This window comes from Nicotiana tabacum, chromosome 4 (genome assembly GCF_000715075.1).
Source record: "Nicotiana tabacum cultivar K326 chromosome 4, ASM71507v2, whole genome shotgun sequence".
Classification (NCBI taxonomy): domain Eukaryota; kingdom Viridiplantae; phylum Streptophyta; class Magnoliopsida; order Solanales; family Solanaceae; genus Nicotiana; species Nicotiana tabacum.
Genome location: NC_134083.1, coordinates 55,380,342 through 55,401,553, shown reverse-complemented (window position 1 = coordinate 55,401,553; position 21,212 = coordinate 55,380,342). Strand labels below are relative to the sequence as shown.

The window sequence follows — 21,212 nt, the reverse complement described above, 5'->3', positions numbered from 1 at the left end:
AGATCGATATCCTAATCAAACTCGAACAAAAATCGAACCATGACGCAGGGTAGACCTATCGTGCCGATAATCTAAAGACCGACCAACATTGATCTGGAATCAATTCGAGGGCTCGAACCATGATCGGGCTCGAACCAAGATCACAAGTTCGAGCCGAAATCAAGCTCGAACCAAAATCAAGGTTTCTAAACGAGATCGAGCTCGCGGACAAAAGCCATTGCAATTTCACTAGAGGGAATCTTGGCAGAAACTATGGAAAAGCTGACTTATCATGGATCTCCCATTGAGTGTCCCAGTGGGTGTTTTATTTTATTATGCTCGGTGCCGAATCCCTCCACTATAAAAGGGCTTGGTTATTATTTCTGTAACACAGATTTTTTCTGAGACTTACGTTGTAATGAAAGTATTATATTCCTCTACAGTAAAGAATGGCTCTTCCTGTTTCTTAGATTGATTCTATTTGTCGAATCCTAAGGTTCACTATTCTTGATTGCCTTGTCTAGATTGCATTCTCTCAAATCTACATTCATATTTTATTTATCCTTGCATTTTGTATTAAGTTGCGCCACATATCTTCGGAACTGCGTACAAATTCAACTCTATCCATTTTTCGGATAAACAGTTTGGCGCCCACCGTGGGGCCGGGGATAACAGTGGTCATTTGATATAAATCTAAAAAAAGAACACGCCATTGTGCTTCGCACTTATTTCCGAACACATCTTCAATTTAGGGTCGGCTACGAATAGCCACCGATCGAATGGCTTCACCGATCGATTACGAAGCCGGCCTTCAAGATGAAACCAACAACTTGGCACCACCTGAAGCTCGAATCAAAGTACCCGAAATTCGAGCCGAAATACTACTGGATGTCAATTCACAAATAGCTTTGGAAGCAAACTAGCGTTCCGAACCGGAAAGAAGCATTCAGGGCAGTACTCGATCCGTAGCCCAAGACACCCAAAACCCAGGGGAAATCGGGGCCAGCTTACGCATGATTTTCGAGATGTTGCAAGCCCAACAAGTAGCGATAGCTCAGCTACAGAGCCAAACTCACGCACAAAGCAGGCCGGTTTCCAATCCACTTCGAGAAGTCACCCCCAGAACAGAGCCTGCCATAGTGAAATCTAATGAGCAAGAATCGGGGACTACTCCCAGAATTACTAAATTGCTGGAGGAACTCACAAAACGAGTCGAAGCCAACGACAAGAGGGTGGAAACGTACAATGCAAGGGTCGACCAAATCCCGGGGGCTCCACCAATGATAAAGGGGCTTGATTCGAAAAAATTCATACAAAAACCTTTTCCGTCGAGTGCGGCACCGAAGCCAATCCCCAAAAAATTCCATATGTCCGAAATTCCCAAATATAACGGTACGACCGATCCTAACGAACATGTCACCTCTTACACATGTGCCATAAAAGGCAACAATTTGGAAGACGATGAGATCGAATCCGTGCTGTTGAAAATGTTCGGGGAGACCCTCTCGAAAGGAGCTATGATCTGGTACCACAATTTACCGCCGAATTCCATCGATTCTTTTGCCATGTTAGCAGATTCATTCGTAAAAGCACATGTTGGTGCCATAAAGGTTGCAACGAGGAAATCAGACCTCTTCAAAGTAAAGCAAAGGCAGGGAGAAATGCTGAGGGAATTCATATCCCGATTTCAAATGGAACGCATGGAGTTACCCCCAGTCACAGACGACTGGGCCGTACAAGCTTTCACCCAAGGGTTGAACGAGCTAAGTTTGACAGCATCACATCGGCTGAAACAAAATTTGATCGAGTATCCAGCGGTAACTTGGGCAGATGTGCACAATCGATATCATTCAAAAATTAGGGTCGAGGATGATCAGTCGGGGGCCCTGTACGGAACCGTTCATCAGAACAAGACAGTTATTAATCAAAAGCAGATCGATAGAGAACAAAGGTCAAACAGAGACCGATATCGACCATACGTCGCAAATCAGGTGAACAACGGTTCAGCACGTAACGCAGTTCGGAACAATCAAAGAATTGATCGAGGACAAAATTCTCGGGGGCTTATGAGTAAGAGCGGCTTCGATAAATATGCCGAGCCTATAGAAGCACCTCGATTATCAGAATACAACTTTAGCGTTGGTGCATCCGCTCTCGTGTCGGCCATCGGATGCATCGAAGACACTAAATGGCCTCGACCAATGCAGACCGATCCTGCCCGAAGAAATCCCAATCAAACGTGCAAATATCATGGTACCCATGGCCACAGAACGGAAGATTGCAAGCAACTAAGAGAGGAAATAGCTCGCTTATTTAACAAAGGGCACCTTCGGGAGTTTCTGAGTGATAGGGCAAAGAGCCATTTTAGAAGTAGGAATTTCAGCAAGCAAAACGAGCAAGAAGAACCGCAACACGTCATCCACATGATCATCGGCGGCATCGATACCCCTCGGGGACCAATGCTTAAAAGCACTAAAACATCGATGGTGAGGGAAAAGCGATCTCGGGCTCAAGATTACACACCCATGGGGACTCTGTCCTTTGGTGATGAAGACGCAGAGGGGGTCATCCAACCTCACAGCGACGCGCTGGTAATATCCGTACTCGTAAATAAAACTAAAATTAAGCGTGTGTTAATCGATCCAGGTAGCTCGGCCAACATCATCCGATTGAAGGTAGTGGAGTAGCTCGGCCTACAGGATCAGATCGTACCCACAACTCTGGTCCTAAACGGGTTCAATATGGCATGCGAAACCACCAAAGGTGAGATAGTCCTACCAATAAACGTGGCCGGAACCATCCAGGAAACAAAGTTTCACATGATCGAAGGCGATATGAGATATAATGCCCTTTTTGGAAGGCCATAGATCCACAGTATGAGAGCTGTGCCTTCGACCCTACACCAGGCCCTCAAATTCCTGACGTCGGGAGGTGTCAAAACGGTGTACGGAGAACAACCAGCCACGAAAGAAATGTTCGCCGTCAACGAAGCTAAACCAGTCTCCTCACTTTCGCCGATAAAAGGATTGGGCCTGGAAGGAGAACGGGACACCAAATAGCAATCACATACATCGGCTTCAACCCAGCCAGACAACCAGAAAATCGAAGAGGATGGAGATCATAGGGTCCCTCGATCTTTCGTGATTCCCGATGACTCCGACGTCACAAAATCGACGATCGAGGAGCTAGAACAAGTCATATTAATCGAGCGCCGGCCCGAGCGAAAGGTATACTTGGGAACGGGATTGAGCCCTGAACTCAGGAAGAAACTCGTTCAATTTCTTATCAATAACATCGATTATTTTGCCTGGTCCCATTTAGATATAACAGGGATCCCTCCGGACATAATGACGCATCAGCTAAGTTTGGACCCCAGGTTCAGACCGGTGAAGCAAAAGAGAAGACCCCAGTCCGATAGAAAGCACGCATTCATAAAGGACGAGGTAACCAAGCTTCTCAAAGTAGGGTCCATTCGGGAGGTGAAATATCCCGAATGGTTAGCCAACGTAGTTGTAGTCCCTAAAAAAGGGGACAAACTTAGAATGTGCGTGGACTATAAGGATTTGAACAAAGCATGCCCCAAAGATTCCTTTCCGTTGCCCAATATTGATCGCATGATCGATGCCACGGCCGGCCACGAGATCCTCACTTTTCTCGATGCCTATTCCGGGTATAATCAAATATAGATAAACCCGGAGGACCAGGAAAAAACCTCATTTGTCACCAAATATGGAACGTATTGTTATAATGTGATGCCCTTCGGGCTAAAAAATGCAGGGGCTACTTACCAACGCCTAGTGAATAAAATGTTCGAAGAACAAATAGAAAATCAATGGAAGTTTATATTGATGACATGTTAGTCAAGTCCCTGCGCGCAGAGGACCATTTAATTCATTTGCAGGAAACGTTCGAGATTTTAAGGAAATACAAAATGAAGCTCAACCCCGAGAAATGTGCTTTCGGGGTCGGTTCGGGCAAGTTCCTCGGCTTCATGGTATCACATCGGGGAATAGAGATTAACCCCGATAAAATCAAGGCCATCGAAGATATCGTCGTTGTAGACAGCGTGAAGGCCGTACAAAGGCTAACGGGTCGGATCGCCGCCTTAAGCCGGTTCATCTCAAGATCATCTGATCGAAGTCATAAATTTTTCTCTCTACTCAAAAAGAAGAATGATTTTTCTTGGACCCCGGAGTGCCAACAAGCATTAAAAGAACTAAAGTGATATCTATCAAGCGCACCACTGCTTCACACTCCAAAAACAGACGAGAAACTTTGTTTGTACTTGGCAGTATCAGAAGTCTCCGTAAGCGGTGTCCTAGTTCGAGAAGAGCAAGGTACGCAATCCCCCGTTTATTATACGAGTCGAACCTTAGGAAAGGCGGAAACTAGATATCCGCTCCTAGAAAGGTTGGCGCTTTCACTGATAAGCGCCTCAAGGAAGTTAAGGCCATACTTTCAATGTCATCCCATATGTGTATTGTCCACTTACCCGCTTCGTAATATTTTGCACAAACCCGAGTTATCAGGCTGACTGGCCAAATGGGCCGTCGAACTCAGTGGGTACGATATCGAATATCAACCCCGCACGGCCATCAAGTCTCAATTTTAGCAGACTTCGTAGCCGATTTCACACCAGCCCTCGTACTCGAATTCAAAAAAGAACTGTTGAAATCAGGTACATCATCGGGGGTATGGATCCTTTTTTACGGACGGGGCTTCGAACGTAAAAGGGTTCGGGCTGGGCATAGTTTTGAAACCACCCACGGGTAGCATTATTAGGCAATCTATTAAAACTATCAGGTTGACTAACAACGAGGCCGAGTATGAAGCCATGATTATAGGTCTCGAGCTAGCTAGAAACTTGGGAGCAGAAGTCATTGAAGCCAACTGCAACTCCTTGCTGGTGGTGAGTCAAGTAAACAAAACCTTCGAAGTTCGAGAAGGTAGAATGCAGAGGTATTTAGATAAACTGCTTATCACTTTGTGCCATTTCAAATAATAGACTTTACGGCATGTACCACGGGAACAGAATAATGAAGCCGACGCGCTTGCGAATTTAGGGTCGTCGGTCGAGGTAGATGATACGAGCTCGGGGAATGTTGTTCAACTTTCGAGATCGGTAATCAAAGAAGGTCACGCCGAAATAAATTCTACAAGCTTAACCTGGGATTGGAGAAACAAGTATATTGAATATTTGAAAAGCGGAAAAACTCCCATCGGACCCTAAAGATTCCAGAACCCTACGGACCAAAGCTGCTCGATTCACTCTGGCTTCGGACGGAACGTTGTACCGAAGAACGTTCGATGGACCGTTGGCGGTATGCTTGGGCCCGGGGGATGTCGATTACGTCCTACGGGAAGTGCATGAGGGTACCTGCGGGAATCACTCTGGAGACGACACATTAGTCCAAAAAATAATCAGAGTAGGGTATTATTGGATCGATATGGGCAAAGATACGAAGGAATTTGTTCGTAAATGTGACAAATGTCAAAGGTTCGCACCGATGATCCACCAGCCCGGAGAGCAACTCCACTCGGTCCTATCACTATGGCTATTCATGAAATGGGGAATGGATATCGTCGGCCCTCTGCCACCGACCCCAGGTAAAGCCAAATTCATTTTCTTTATGACTGACTATTTTTCTAAATAGGTTAAAGCGCAGGCGTTCGAGAAAATAAGAGAGAAAGAAGTTATAGACTTTATTTGGGATCATATCATATGCCGGTTCGGGATACCCGCCGAAATAGTATGTGACAATGGAAAATAATTCGTTGGCAGCAAAGTAACAAGATTCCTCGAAGACCACAAGATAAGAAGGATACTGTCGACGCCATACCACCCCAGTGGGAATGGGCAGGCCGAATCAACAAACAAAACTGTCATTCAAAACTTAAAGAAGAGGTTGAATGACGCTAAAGGGAGTTGGAGAGAAATCCTGCTTGAATTCCTTTGGGCATATCGGACAACGTCAAAATCCAGTACGGGGGCGACCCCGTTCTCCTTAGTATATGGATCTGAAGCATTGATACCAGTCGAGGTTGGTGAACCCAGTGCCAGATTTCGATTCGCGATGGAAGAATCAAATAACGAGGCCATGAATAGAAGCCTCGAACTATCGGACGAAAAGCGAGAAGTTGCGCTCGTCCGAATGGCCGCCCAAAAGTAGCGAATCGAAAGATATTATAATCGAAGAACCAAGCTCCGCCATTTTAAGCCTGGGGACTTAGTGTTGAGAAAAACTACCATCAATACCCGAAATCCGAATGAAGGGAAGCTAGGACCGAATTGGGAAGGACCATATCAGGTACTCGACGACATCGGAAAGGGGTCATACAGGATCGGCGTTATAAACGGCAAACAGCTATCAAGCAGCTGGAATGTATCACATCTAAAATGGTACTACCGTTAAGGTACAACCTTTCCATGTTCGTTTATATCTCGAAACAGACCCCTGCAGAAGTCCGAGCAATAGACGGATCTCTCGCCAGAAAGCACGCGTAGCACTATTTTTCCCTTAGACCGGTTTTATCCCAAATGGGTTTTTCGGCAAGGTTTTTAATGAGGCATCCATTGGTCGTGCAACATTTATAACAATATCCGAGGTCCCGCAAGAAAGTTATTTCACAGCAACAGGGTCCCAATAGGAAAAACTGTAAAGAGCCAAATGGTCGAAGTGAACCATGCTCATATAGATTGGCCCGAACCCATATGTGTAATAACGTGCGAAGAAAGTTCTCTTTTTATCGACATCTTATATCCAATGAAAATTCCTCTATTTCGAGACTTATTGCGCAATTAGAATTAAGATACAATTCGACCAAGCCTACGGGCTACATTACTTCGAGTTTGAACCATTCACTCGACCAAGCCTACGGGCTATTTTTATTTCGAGTTCGAGCAAAACACTCACTCGACCATTAAGCCTACAGGCTACATTACTTCGAGTTCGAACCATTCACTCGACCAAGCCTACGGGCTATTTTTATTTCGAGTTCGAGCAAAACACTCACTCGAGCATTAAGCCTACGGGCTACATTACTTCGAGTTCGAACCATTCACTCGACCAAGCCTACGGGCTATTTTTATTTCGAGTTCGAGCAAAACACTCACTCGACCATTAAGCCTACGGGCTACATTACTTCGAGTTCGATCCATTCACTCGACCAAGCCTATAAGCTATTTTTATTTCGAGTTCGAGCAAAACACTCACTCGACCATTAAGCCTACGGGCTAGATTACTTCGAGTTCGATCCATTCACTCGACCAAGCCTATAAGCTATTTTTATTTCGAGTTTGAGCAAAACACTCACTCGACCATTAAGCCTACGGGCTACATTACTTCGAGTTCGAATCACTCACTCGATCAAGCCTACGGGCTATTTTTATTTCGAGTTCGAGCAAAACACTCACTCGACCATTAAGCCTACGGGCTACATTACTTCGAGTTCGAACCATTCACTCGACCAAGCCTACTGGCTATTTCTATTTCGAGTTCGAGCAAACACTCACTTGACCACTAAGCCTACGGGCTACAATTTCAAGTCCGAGCAAAAACTCACTCATTGCGCCCACGAGCCATATTTTTTCAAGATCGAATCATTGATAACTAATGAGCCTAAAGGGCTACATTACCCCAAGTTTGAGTAAACGCTCGCTCGGTTGCAGAGGCTACGAGGTACAAATTTGATTAAGCTGTTTAAAACATTATGGAAATATTCATAAGGCAAATAAAGTCCTCGCAAGACGGGAAACAAAAACAGAAGCAAATCAGCGAAAGGGGAGATATGTCTATACATAAATTTATCTGCATGGTTGATTACAATGTAAAACCTAGGAACTAAATTTCTCGACCGGGAGCAGTCTCTTCTTTATCAGGTTCCCCCCCTCCGTTTTTGGATCCACTCTTGCTCCCATCGTCGTCGTCATCACCGTCAGAAACCAGAGCTTCAGCATCAGCTTCAAGTTCTTTTGCCCTTTTTATCTCTTCCGCGAGATCGAAGCCGCGAGCATGAATCTCCTCGAGAATTTCCCTTCTGGATCGGCACTTAGCAAGTTCGGCGACCCAATGTGCTCGACTATCGGCTGATTCGGCCTCCTCTCTTGCCTGGACTTGGGCAGCTTCAGCGTCGGCCTGATAGACGGCCACGAGCGCATCCGTGTCGGCCTTTGCCTTTTCAGCATCGGATTCGGCCTTGACAAGTACAGAGGCTAACCGAGACTTAAGATCCTCAATTCTTCTTGCCTGAACCAGGCCTTTTTCCTTCATTTTTTGAAGCTGGGTTTCGGACGACGATAACTGAGCTCGAGCGGTCTCTTTTTCTGCAGCAAAGCGGTCCATACCTTCTTTCCACCGCAAGGACTCCATCCTTATCACGTCGACCTCCTCACGAAGCTTCCCGATCATCTCGATTTTTTGCTGCAACTGTGAGACCGAAATGTTAGCTATCGTTCCGGTATCAAGCCCATAGGCTTTCAAAAGCATCATTACCTGCTCAGACAAATCATTCTGATCTCGATAAGCCTTGGCCAGCTCAGCTCGGAGGTCTTTTATATCCTCCTCTCTCTGCCCTAAGGAAAGTCTAAGGGAGTTCCTCTCGTCAGTAGCACGGTGTAGGTCGGCTGCGTATCGATGCAGCTCATTCTGGGAATGAGAACATTATTCTCGATGGACTGTCGCAACCTACAAAGAAACAAGAAGCAAAGTAAAAAAAATTAAAATTAAAGGCTCACCTGATTCAAAGCCTGCCGCAATTCGTGAAAAAGATCCGATTCTTCACCGGCACCGGCAACATCCTTGATACCGGTAAACAAGTCACGAAATGGATCTTCTCCATCGTGGGGCCTGTCTAGATCGAGGGCTCCCAGAGCTTGAGCTTCCCGAAACACCCCTGCGGAAAAATCGGGAAAGGTAGGTGAATCCTCAATCGCTGCTACCCCAAATGACTCGCTTGGAGCGATCCCCTCGGCTCGAAGGGGTTCGAGGGGCTCTTCGATTGTAACCCCTGCCGGTCGACTCCGATGAGGGGCGTCTCCTACATCCGATAGTTCGGGGACTCTACCTGGATCTTTCTCCGGTATATCTTCAGTTCGAGGCGGAGCCTCATAGAACATCATCGATCCAGCCGGCGATGAGGCATCGGCGGCTCTCTTCGTTCGGACCGCCAGCGCGGACCCATTGTCCTCTCCTTCTTCTTCTTCTTCTTCTTCTTCTTCTTCTTCTTCTTCTTCTTCTTCTTGTTCTTGTTCTTGTTCTTCTTCTTCTTCTTGTTCTTGTTCTTGTTCTTCTTCTTCTTCTTCTTCTTCTTCTTCTTCTTCTTCTTCTTCTTCCCTTAAACGCAAAACGGATTCCACGGTCAAAGGAATGACATTCTTGTTCGGCTTACGAGCCGTCCTCTTCTTCGGTTTTGGATATTCGGGAACCGAGGCTCTTTTTCTTTTATTTTCCTTCACCGGCTTTAGGACAGAGGTCGAAACATCCTCCTCATTGGATAGAGGCCTCAAGACCGCGTCTTTACCCAAACCTGCATATGGGAAACTTTATAAAAAATATTATAAAAAAAACCCTCATTCGGATCATCAGAGTCCGAGAAAAGAGCTCACCGTGATTTTTGGCCTCCCATCGACCCTTTGACAAATCACGCCATGAGCGCTCGGCGTATGTGGAGGTCGAAACAAGAGCCCTTACTCAGTTCTTGAGATCGGGAACCGCTCCGGGCATCCAGGGAATCGCTACATCATAAAAGGAGTGTCGATAAGAGAATAAATGGAAGAACAAAATAGAAGCAACAACAAGATCACACTTACGTTTCATGTTCCACTCCTCGGAAAAGGGCATCTTCTCAGTCGGGATCAGGTCCGAAGTCCTTACTCGAACGAACCTGCCCATCCAACCCCGGCCCTGTCCTCGTCAATGCTCGAGAACAGAGCCTTGGTAACCCGACGCTGGAGTTTTATTAACCCTCCTCGAAAAAGTCGAGGACAGTACAGCCAGATAAGATGATCGAGGGTGAACGACATCCCCTCGATTTTGCTCACAAAATATCGGATCAGGATAACGATCCGCCACAAGGAAGGATGGACCTGACCTAGGGTTACCTGATATTGTCGACAGAAGTCAATAATGATAGAATCAAGGGGACCCAAAGTGAAAGGGTAAGTATATACGTCCAAAAACCCTTTCGCGTAAGAAGTGATATCTTCGTCAGGGGTAGGTATTATTACTTCTTTTTCGCCCCAATTGCAATCCTTCTTTAACATATCGAGGTGCTTCTCGGTTATCGAACACATGTACCTCGATACCGGCTCACACCGGCCAGGGACCGATGAACCTTTATCAACCTTAAAATCTAAAGTAAGGACGCAGGGCTCGGGAACACACTCCTCAGGCCGTGGTTCTGCCGGTGCCTCATCGGCGGCACACTGTGAAGATGAAGCCTTCTCTTTCTGAGGAATGGTTTATGATGTTTTCGCCATTTTTGAATACAAAAGTAAGGAACAGAAGGAAGTAATAGAGATTTGGTATAATTGAAGAAGGGTTTTTTCGGAAAGAAATCACAGCTTTACTGGTAAGTTGGAGAGTACGTAGAAGAACTTGGGAAATTTTGGAAGATGGAAGATGTAAAAATGGTAAAGGATAAAGATAAGGGTTATTTATAGGTTTAAACGATGGCGGTTCAGTATCAGCAGTGGCCGACTACCGCCTGACATGCATTAAATGCCTTGAAAGACTAATCCGACGGAACAGCTTCCAGATGCGCCATAGTCGAACCCGATGGAAACGACGAGATATAATCCGATCGAGCTGTTGAAAATCATATCGTTTCTCGCCGCATTCTTTCTGAGAAGCGAGGGGACTATCTGTATACGGTCGAAATAGATTTCAGCCTTGGCATGTCTGGTATGGTTCGAAGGGTGACGTATCGAAGTAAGATCCCGAAGAGAGGACGAGCTAAGCGTGAACCCGGGGAGGTCGGTCCGTGTCGAGATCGATATCCTAATCAAACTCGAACAAAAATCGAACCATGACGCAGGGTAGACCTACCATGCCGATAATCCAAAGATCGACCAACATTGATCTGGAATCAATTCGAGGGCTCGAACCATGATCGGGCTCGAACTAAGATCACAAGTTCCATATAGCTTTTAGCCTTTTACAATGTTAATTATGAACTGAACGCGGGGCTAGATTATGTATTGTACTAGTATCTCCTTTTCAGTACAATGATTAAAACAACGACGACGGAAACGGAACTGCATATTAAATTCATAATAAGAAGAGGATTATGATTTATGATATTGTTAAGAATCGTAATCTCTCCTTATCATGGTTTATGTCTTAAGTTAATACTGTAGCAACTGGGCAGTGTACGTTTTATATATAGACTAAGGCCAACAATTTTTCTTCTCCAATCACAAAAAATAATAATAATATTATATTACAGTAGTATGTGCGGCATATCGATGAATACTGATTATCAAATAATTATATGAAAAAAAGATTTAATGGACAGATTATATTCTGAATAATAACACGATAGATTAGATCACTTATAAATTAAAAAAGTGGACTAATCATTCAATTTTAACTCCATCACTTTACGGGGTGCTTTTGGCCCCTATTTTAGGCTTTTCCTTCCCCCCCCCCTCTTTCCTAATTCGTATATTTTGTTTATAATTCAATGGTTTATCGCTCTGTCAAAATAACAAAGCAATTTCATTAAGAAAAAGAAAAAAAAGGTTAGAAAAGAAAGACTTATATTCGTAGCCTATGTGCCTTCGAAGTAATTAACAAACTACTATATGTGCTGCTTGTAAGCGAATAATCCCGGAGTCCTGTGACCGAGTTTTAAACAGGGTTAAAACTTAAATAGAGGCATTAAAAAATCTATTTGTGTAAATCAACCGCAGAATTTGCCATTATCGGGAGGGAACGTTTCTACGTTAGCGATTAAGGGAAGAACATAATGAAACATAACTTTAGTTTGAATTTTTATTTACACTAGTCAGAGCCGGATCAAGAATATCAAAGAGGGTGTGTGCACTGTTGTGAAAATGTGGGTCTAGAATTTATAATTGACGGGTTTAACTTTAGTCTCTTACCATAAACTCACTACACTTTTGAAATTATAGGTTCAAAGTTATATTCTTTTTAAAATTTTAATAAGTTTCACATATATCTATAATCTGTACCGAAAACAAGACCGTTTGGAGTGGGATTTGAACTGTCAATGTCACTTGTAGAGGTGCACCCAATAATAATTGTATTATAGGAGTCTTTGAGCATGTGTACACACACATATATTTAAATATTTTTGAAGAAATATGACATTGTTATACATGATTTAGGGAGGGGAGTACGTGTTCACGTGAACTCATACCCCTTAACCTAGATACACCTATGACACTAGTATTCATACCCATGCGTTGCACGGAGAATATTAAATATAACTTTTTTTAAATAAAATATTACTTGAAAACAACGACGAAAATAAGTACATAAATGATATTATTTTATGAGCATGAAAAACATCGTATATTCTATCCAAATTCTATTTTTTTTTTCTTGAATTACAATTTTGTTATGTAAGTACTTGAATAAATTGGAAAAAAATAAGGACAAACTTTGTATTTAAAAATATTTATCATCTTTTTATTTCTTTCATGAAATAATAAATAATATTATTATATAAACCCGTCAACTGATAAATACTGGTGCTAACAATATGAAAACATATGAGTAATAAATATTGAATAGGTTGAAAAGTTATCTGATTTGATAGATATATATTCCTTGGAGAATATTTTGGCTGACCAAGAAAACTTGCTATGGTACGCAATTTCATTTATATATTATTTGTAACAATTATCACCGTTTATGAGAATGCTGAAATCTGCTGGCATAGTTGGGTTAAATAGAAACTTTGAGAATAATAGATTTTTAATTAAGAAGATGTTGGTGATGGAGTTAAGGGCAATAGTTTTTTTTTTTTTTTTTAAAGACGTGGTTTTTGGGGTTAGGTATTTTTTAGTAATAAAGTAAATTACTTATTTCTTGAAATTTAAATGTTAAATAAATCTTTTCAGGCATTTTGCCGCTTGGATAATTTTGCAGATTTGCAATTTTTACTTCGTCCAAAATATATGTTCTTTTATTATTTTGTATAAAATGTATCAATATTTTTAGAATTTTTTCTACATTATATGGAATAAGCAATTAGACTTTTCTTCTATTTTATTTTCAATATAAAGTTTTAATTTATTTATTTTTTGACTATGTTGCTTGTATTATTTCAAATTCAAAAATAGTAACTAATTATTAACAATACATAGTGTATAATTTAATTTTTTTAATATTTAAATTTAAAAAAAATTAATTATTACCTAACCTAACTAATTTTTTCCTAAAATTTCCAAGTGACTTTTTATTATATCGTTATTTGGCTTACTATGGTGTCTTTGCCTCTCCTATTATATAGATAGATTTGTTTTATCAAACATAGTATTTATTTTCTAGAGTTTTAAAAGTTTTAACTTTACCTTAGATGTGGTGTTTGTCGTGAAATCTTTTTATTTTGATTAAGGACTTGTACCTTGTGTATGAATAAGTGTGAGATTTAGAAGACCTGTTAGAAAATCTCTAATTTGCTTTAGAAAATTAGTTATAAATTGTAATTGAGTAAAATGGATTTGAATGAAACAGACTTGATACATGAAATTCATATAATCTAACGGCGATTAATTTGTTAGGAACACATAACTGATTGAAAGCTTCCAAAGTTGGAATATACATGTAGCTTTTTCTTTTATGAGTCGTTTGGTTTGAAGACAAGTTATGTTGAGATTAGTTATTCTGATATTGTTTTTATTGATTGTTTGGTATGTTGTAGTAATTCTAGGATTGTAGACTTTAATATTTTATCCTGAGATTCATATTACACCCTCTTACACATACAAGTTATTGCAATACTATTTTTAATCCTGATATAATTTATCTTATGATTAGTAACCAAATAAGAAATAATGTAGTACTAAATTTTTATCCAATAATTATTTTTATTTATCCACCATAAATCGTACCAAACGGAATTGGGAGTTGCCTTAACACTTATGAAGTTTTATATTTTAAACAGTCTATTTCCTGTAGAATTTTTTTCTTTTGTGTGATGCTCTATCTCACAAATTTGTTGCACTACTTTAAAGAAGGCGCACTGACAATATTTTTATAAAAATTTTAAAAAATAAATTAGTGAGAATTTATATTTCATCACAATATCCTTCTTTTAATTTATGTAAACCTATTAATTGATTTTGATTTCGTTTGTGAATAAGACATAGTAATTTTAAAATGTTTTACTATTTTGAATTTACAAGTAGGCAGCAGCTGTTAGTTTATCATCTTGAGAAAGTACTGTTTGATTTGCCAATCCTTTATCGTATTGTCAGTACTTTTGTCTTAAAAAAGAGTACTGACATTTATTAATTTCCATAACCTTCTCCTATATCTCCACTGTGTGACAAACTTTCGCCCAACTCACAAGCTTTACATTACTTGGTCTCTACTTCACTACACTTTTCCCCCTTTCTTCTGCTTCCAGAAATTAAACTATTTCTTGCTTCTTCTTTTTTTCCATTCTAGTTACAGTCAAAGAGAGTATTTCTTGTGCGAGTCACCGACAGTTTCTGTGATTTTCTTTAGGCGTAGATAAACAAGAAAGAAAGAGGCCATGGAAAGGAAGGTGTTAGTAATTTGTGCTGTTGTGGGATTTCTAGGGTTGCTTTCTGCTGTTACTGGTTTTGCTGCTGAGGCCACTAGAATTAAGGTAATTTTTTATTTTTGTTTCATATCGAGCTTTTTTTCCCTTCCTTTTTGCTATCATCTGATTAGCTTGGTGCTCAGTTTGGACTCTATCCTCTGAAATGGTTTAATCTGGAAAATAGTTAAGGGTATACTCTGCTCTCTAATAAAGTTCAAATCTTTGTTACAAATGACCTGTTTATGCAAATGGTTTCATCGTGTTATTCTTTTAATACAAAAATCAGTCCAATGTTATAGTCTAAAACAAAGAATCCTAATAAATGAAGGGTTAAATAACATTTTCTGCCCTTCTCTTTGTTATTGGATCTTCGCCACAAAGGGAACTTTAATAAATAGCAGCTGCTTTACTATTGTGGTTTGATGTTCCTAGTTAATCTAAATGAGTTTAGCAGCACATTCTACATTTTGTTGGTGGTGGAAAAATGGAGTAATGGTTGGTGTACTTACTTCCTCTCCATTTGTTATGGACAATTAACACCAGCTTCCATATGTTCTCTTGCTGGTCCTCTGTTTACCAGCTGTAAAGATAGCATCCCGAGCTGCTCCCACGAAATTAAAGTTTCAATTTTTTTTTAGGGAAATTAGGTGCGGTCAACTTTGAGCTGAAACTCCATTATGCTCAAGTGTTCTCTTGCTGGTCCTCTGTTTACCAGCTGTAAAGATACATCCCGAGCTGCTCCCACGAAATTAAAGTTTCAATTTTTTTTAGGGAAATTAGGTGCGGTCAACTTTGAGCTGAAACTCCATTATGCTCAAGTGTTCTCTTGCTGGTCCTCTGTTTACCAGCTGTAAAGATACACCCCGAGCTGCTCCCACGAAATTAAAATTTCAATTTTTTTTTAGGGAAATTAGGTGCGGTCAAATTTGAGCTGAAACTCCATTCTGCTCTTGCGATGTTCGTTCCTAGTAGAACTTAGCGTTCATGTGATTGCCAATTTAAGGAAACCCACATCATTTCTAGTGCAACTGTTAAAGCCTGGATTCTTACGATCAAACTTGCTCGTCTTTGCAAAACTCTTTGGGCTCAGTTATATTCAGCTGAATTTGCATGGTTTGAATGTTCAAACCTGGGCATAAATTGCACCTTGGGCGTCACTCTCTTCCATGAGTAACAACCTGCTGACTTTCTCCCCCATCCCGTACAACAGGCCTATGGGTGAGGTTATAAGAATTTTAAGAATTTTAGGGGATGTTATAGATCAAACAGGAGCACCCAACCCAAAAGGCTAATCTATTAGGTGGGAGAGCCCATTTGGCCTATAAATCCATTTTTTTTTTTGAGATGGTAACATATTGTATATTATAATAAAATCAGTACATAGGTTGTACTGAAACCATATTTACAAGTGAGTAGCCAAAAGAAAAGAACTTGATCCTCAGGCCTAACAAGATTCTAGGACATCTAGGATTGAAACAATATCTTCTGCGTAGATCTGTTTACACCAAAAGCAAAAAGCAAAACACAATTAAGCTTGATCTTCTGCACAGAGTTTCTTCTATCCTCAAAACATCTGGAATTCCTTTCTTTCCAGATTGTCCATCAAATACATGCTGGGATAGTTCTCCATCTATCTCTGTCTCTTACTCCAGTTCTAGCTTCATCCCAACTGAACTTCAGTAATCTTACTAGGCATTGTCCAAGCTATGCCCCTGAGATTGATAAAGATCTTCCATAACTTGTCAGTTATCTTGCAATGTAAAAATAGATGGCTAACTGTCTCAACATCTTCTCCACATAAGTGACATCTTGAGCACAATTGAATCCCTCTCTTTATAAGATTGTCTTGTGTTAGAACAACCTCCTTTGCTAGTAACCAAGATAAACATGCTACCTTATAGGGAATCTTGATTTTCGATATATGCTTCCAAGGCCAGTTGTTAATCTGCCGGTTAGCTTGATTCAGGATTTTGTATGCTGCATTCACCTTATAGATACCATTGTTATGTCCCTTCCACCTTATTGTGTCCACCCCACTCTGTAAACCTATGAATCTTTCCAGATGTTTGATGAAGTCAGTCATTCTGGCCACCTCCCAATCATTCAAACTTCTTCTAAAAACAAGTGTCCATCCTTGGGGGACCACATTTCAGCTACTGTGTTGTGTTGGTGTTGTGACATAACATAAATATCAGGGTAGAGGTCCTTTAAACATCCATTTCCCAACCAGTTATCTTTCCAGAAGGAGGTTTTATTGCCATCTTGCACTTTAATGGATGAGTTGTTCTTTAGAATAGGCCAGAGTGACCCGATGGATCTCCATAAGCTAACTCCATATGCTGTATTTACTTCCCTTGTTATCCACTTGTCATCCTCACCATATTTGGCTTTAAGGTTTGGGGTTCTTGAGAATACCCCCATAGCCATTTTATCTTGAGAGCCTTGTTATGATCCTTCAAATTCCTGATGCCTAGTCCACCATGAGCTTTGCCAACTATAAGAGATTTCCACTTGACTAAACCCTTTTTTCTATGTTCCCTTGCCACAAAAAGGTTCTCCTTAGTTTGTCCAATCTCTGTATGACTCCTGCAGGAATAGGGAAGAGTGACATCATATATGTTGGGAGTGCATCTAAAAGTGAGTTGACGAGGGTGAGTCTTCCTCCCATTGATAGGTACTAGGATTTCCATCTGGACTACTTCTTTTCACACTTTTCAATAACATTGTTCCATATCTCTTTGGATTTAGATTTGGCACCCAAAGGCATGCCAAGATAGACAGTAGATAGAGTTTCTACTTCACCTCCCAAGATTAGTGCCAATTGTTCCATATCAGGTACTTCATTTATTGGGTAAAGATGGCTCTTTTTCCAATTAACATGAAGTCCTGAAATCCCTTCAAACAGTACTAGAATAACTCTTAGAAACCTCAGCTGCTCCTTTTCTGCGTCACAGAAAATAAATGTGTCATCAGCATATTGAAGGTGTGTGATCTCCAGGCTATTGTTTCCACCTCTAGCTATCTCAAACCCTTTGATCCACCCATTGCTTTTTGCTGTTTTAACCATGTTATTCAGACCTTCCATGACTATTATAAAGAGAAAGGGAGATATTGGCCTATAAATCCATTAATATTTCTCTTTTTGATCATGTGGGACAATTGGCACATAACAGTGGAGAGTGGAGGAGATTGTTTACTTATATTGGCTTTCAGATCATATCACCCATTGCCCTGCTACCATTCATAAATACATTGGAGATTTGGAGGAGATTTACAGGTGGGATTGGTAGACGGAGAATGCGCAAATGGACTAAGAAAACAGATCTTTTATGGTTGTTTGGTTGCATGCTGAATTTCGTTCGCTAAGGATTGTCACAGGATTTAAGTTACTTTCATTTCATGTTTGCTGTTGGGAATTATGAGTCCTTAGAATATAGGGGTAAAGAGAGTTTACGTTATCCTTGCTTTCATAGAGAGTCGGCATGACTAATTCATAGTACTATTCAATTATTCTTCAGGGTTCTCAGGTCCAGTTTCCCTCTCCTTCAGAATGTGTATATCCAAGGAGTCCTGCACTGGGCCTTGGATTGGCTGCTGCTGTGGCTCTTATGGTTGCTCAAATAATTGTCAATGTAGCAAGTGGATGTGTCTGTTGCCGTCAATATCTATCAGGATCTAATCGGTCACTAGCACTACTATGTTTTGTTGTATCCTGGTAAGTTCAATAGTCATTGTTGCAAATTGCAATACATTTAGATCAAAAGGTATTTATTTGTTTCTTCATATCATTGTAATTTGGCTTACTGTTAATTAAATTCAAGTTCAGTCGTTGATTATTGTAGTGGATCAAATGGAGGCTGACCCGAATAACAGATAATTGTTGTCCTGTAGTTTCTATGGAATTCCTGCCTTTTTTGTGTTGGGAAGAGAGACCTTATATATCTGCAGTCAAAGGCAAAAGAGACCTTCGTTATTCCCACATTCAGAATTTGACAAGCTTACTCTGCAATGTTGTCCATTTCACATCACCATTTTAATTGTAATTTTTGAGAAAGGAAAAAGCCATTTGACATCACTATTAATTTAAACCGATCACTATTTTAAATTTTTCTGATATTTACTTTAGGATGTTCAAATCTCGACCTCTGTCTTATATATAGAAGTATGATAAGATATCTATCAACATTGTTGAAGCCAAAAGCTTGCCTTACATCTGTAATGCTGGCTCATGTGCTTGTAACAACTGCATGTACAAACTTTTCCAGTAATTCTTGGAAAGTATCAGATTTTAGCATTTGTTGTGGCTTGTGGATATATAGTATTTAACACTGTTGGCCTTTTTCTCCTCTTTTAAAGGACAGTAATTAATCCGATTAAAAATATACCATATTGTTCTTATTACTTCACCAACCAATGGTACCTTGCTGGTCCTATAGATACAAGTTCCAATGCACAGGGTTAAGGTGGTTACGTGCAAGGGGAGTGTGCAGGAGCCTATTTTCTTATCTTCTTCTTTTCCTTTTTTTTTCATCCTCAAACTCTTTAACTTCTGGGAATGCAGTCCTATTAGGTCGCAAGATATCTTGTTGCGAGTCCAGAAATGTGGTCTAGCTGAAGCCATTGAACCTTAAATTGTGGCTGGACCTTGAGATATCGTTGCCCTCAAACCAACAGTTCTTTCTCTAATATTGCATTTATCTTGGTCATATGCATTGGAATATACTATCAAAAGTTATTTCTCTGGTGGAGTCAGTGGACCAATTTGATCTTACATACCATCTGAAGAAGCCTTAATAAAGGTCTCCAAAACTTGCCGCTTATGCAGGTTTACATTCGTCATAGCGTTTATGTTATTGCTAACGGGTGCAGCACTGAATGAACAGCATGGTGAAGAGAGCCTGTACTTTGGCAACTACTATTGCTATGTTGTAAAGCCTGGAGTATTTGCTGGAGCTGCTGTCTTGTCCCTTGCCAGTGTTGCTCTTGGAATCATCTATTATATTTCCTTGGTATCTGCAAAAAACATCAACGATCCATGGCATCCACCAGTACCAAGTCAAGGTGGCATTGCAATGGGACACCCACAAATTCCTCCACAGACCAGTCAGGAACCAGTTTTTGTGCATGAAGATACTTACATGAGACGCATATCTACGTGATTGTCCGTAGATCTTGTATAAACACAAGGACTGGAGGTGTGAAGAATCGTCTTCTGTATGTGAACCATTTGCTCCCCTTTGTGAGCTATATCATACAATTTTTTTGTTTTTTCATTTGCTTTTTTTGAACTCCAAAGGTAGTGAGTGATAGCTTAGTTTTGTCGGAAATTTGTAGCATTACAACATGTATCTGGAGTTGCTGTGTGTATGTAATCCAACAATGCAACATACTCCTATGAAGTTTGTAGTTCCTTGTACTATAATTAGTAATGCTGTCACCAATATCTTCACCTACTTGAACTTCAGAATCAGTTTCCTGGATAAAGTAGCTTATCCTGTCCTTGAAGCCATGGAAATGAAGCTTGGCAAGCAAAATTTAGACTCGAGAAATGAATTATTAGGGAATTTGAAATACTATTATTAGGGATATGCTGGATGCAAATATTATTCTTAGAACATATAGATTAAAAGAATGGTAAGTTGGTGGCTATAAAGCTTGACTTGGGAACAGCAACAGCCCCATGAATGAACCAAGCATGCATTCATTTGTGTATATTAATTTGGCTTTCCTACTCTGGCAGAAAATTAGAATATGAAGGAGTCAATGAATGAACCAAGCATGCATGCATTGACAAATCAATTTGGCTTTCCTTCTGTTGTAAATTCAACCTATAGTGGATTTTCACCCTACTCTGGCAGAAAATTAGAATATGAAGGAGTATTTGCTTCTGAGAGAGATTCATACAGATCGCTTTTACCTGCAATTTTCCTTTCGTTTGTTAGTACAGCGAATCAATTCTCCAATATCTTTTGGACTAAAAGCCAAATGCTAAATAAGGCCAAAGTGTGGAAAGATACATAAGAAAAGCGATGGGGACCTGTAAATGAAAGTTTGGAGGATACTTGCTCATTTGATCAGATGGGAGGAAATTTTGGTAAGCTAGTTACTCAACCAAAAATATGATCAAAAACTGAGTAACTCGAAGTTTCAGTAATATACACTTATGATAAAGATTCAGCTGAATTGTATTTAGGATAACAAACCTCCAATAGATTCGGTAGTACAAGGGGGGATTGATCATCATGTTTTTATATTGAGAGATACTGAATATTGAGAGATCATCATGTTTTTATATTGAGAGATACTGAATATTGAGAGATCATCATGTTTTTATATTGAGAGATACTGAATATTGAGAGATCATCATGTTTTTATATTGAGAGATACTCATGTTTGTTATGATCATCATGATCATAGATACTGAATCATCATCCGGTAGTACAAGGGGGGATTGAAAGTAATATTTCTGGACAGGC

The 21,212-nt window shown here is 40.4% G+C and overlaps 1 protein-coding gene across 1 annotated transcript; it reads left to right on the top strand.

The window, feature by feature from the left end:
* Window positions 1-14,469: 14,469 nt before the first annotated feature.
* On the top strand, window positions 14,470-20,220 carry LOC107782886 (protein VASCULATURE COMPLEXITY AND CONNECTIVITY-like). The gene is made up of 3 exons (XM_016603824.2): window positions 14,470-14,802; window positions 18,255-18,451; window positions 19,562-20,220. Exons 1-3 carry the CDS (start codon window positions 14,707-14,709, stop codon window positions 19,893-19,895), a joined length of 627 nt encoding a protein of 208 aa, XP_016459310.1. The 5' UTR covers window positions 14,470-14,706; the 3' UTR covers window positions 19,896-20,220.
* Window positions 20,221-21,212: the final 992 nt, after the last annotated feature.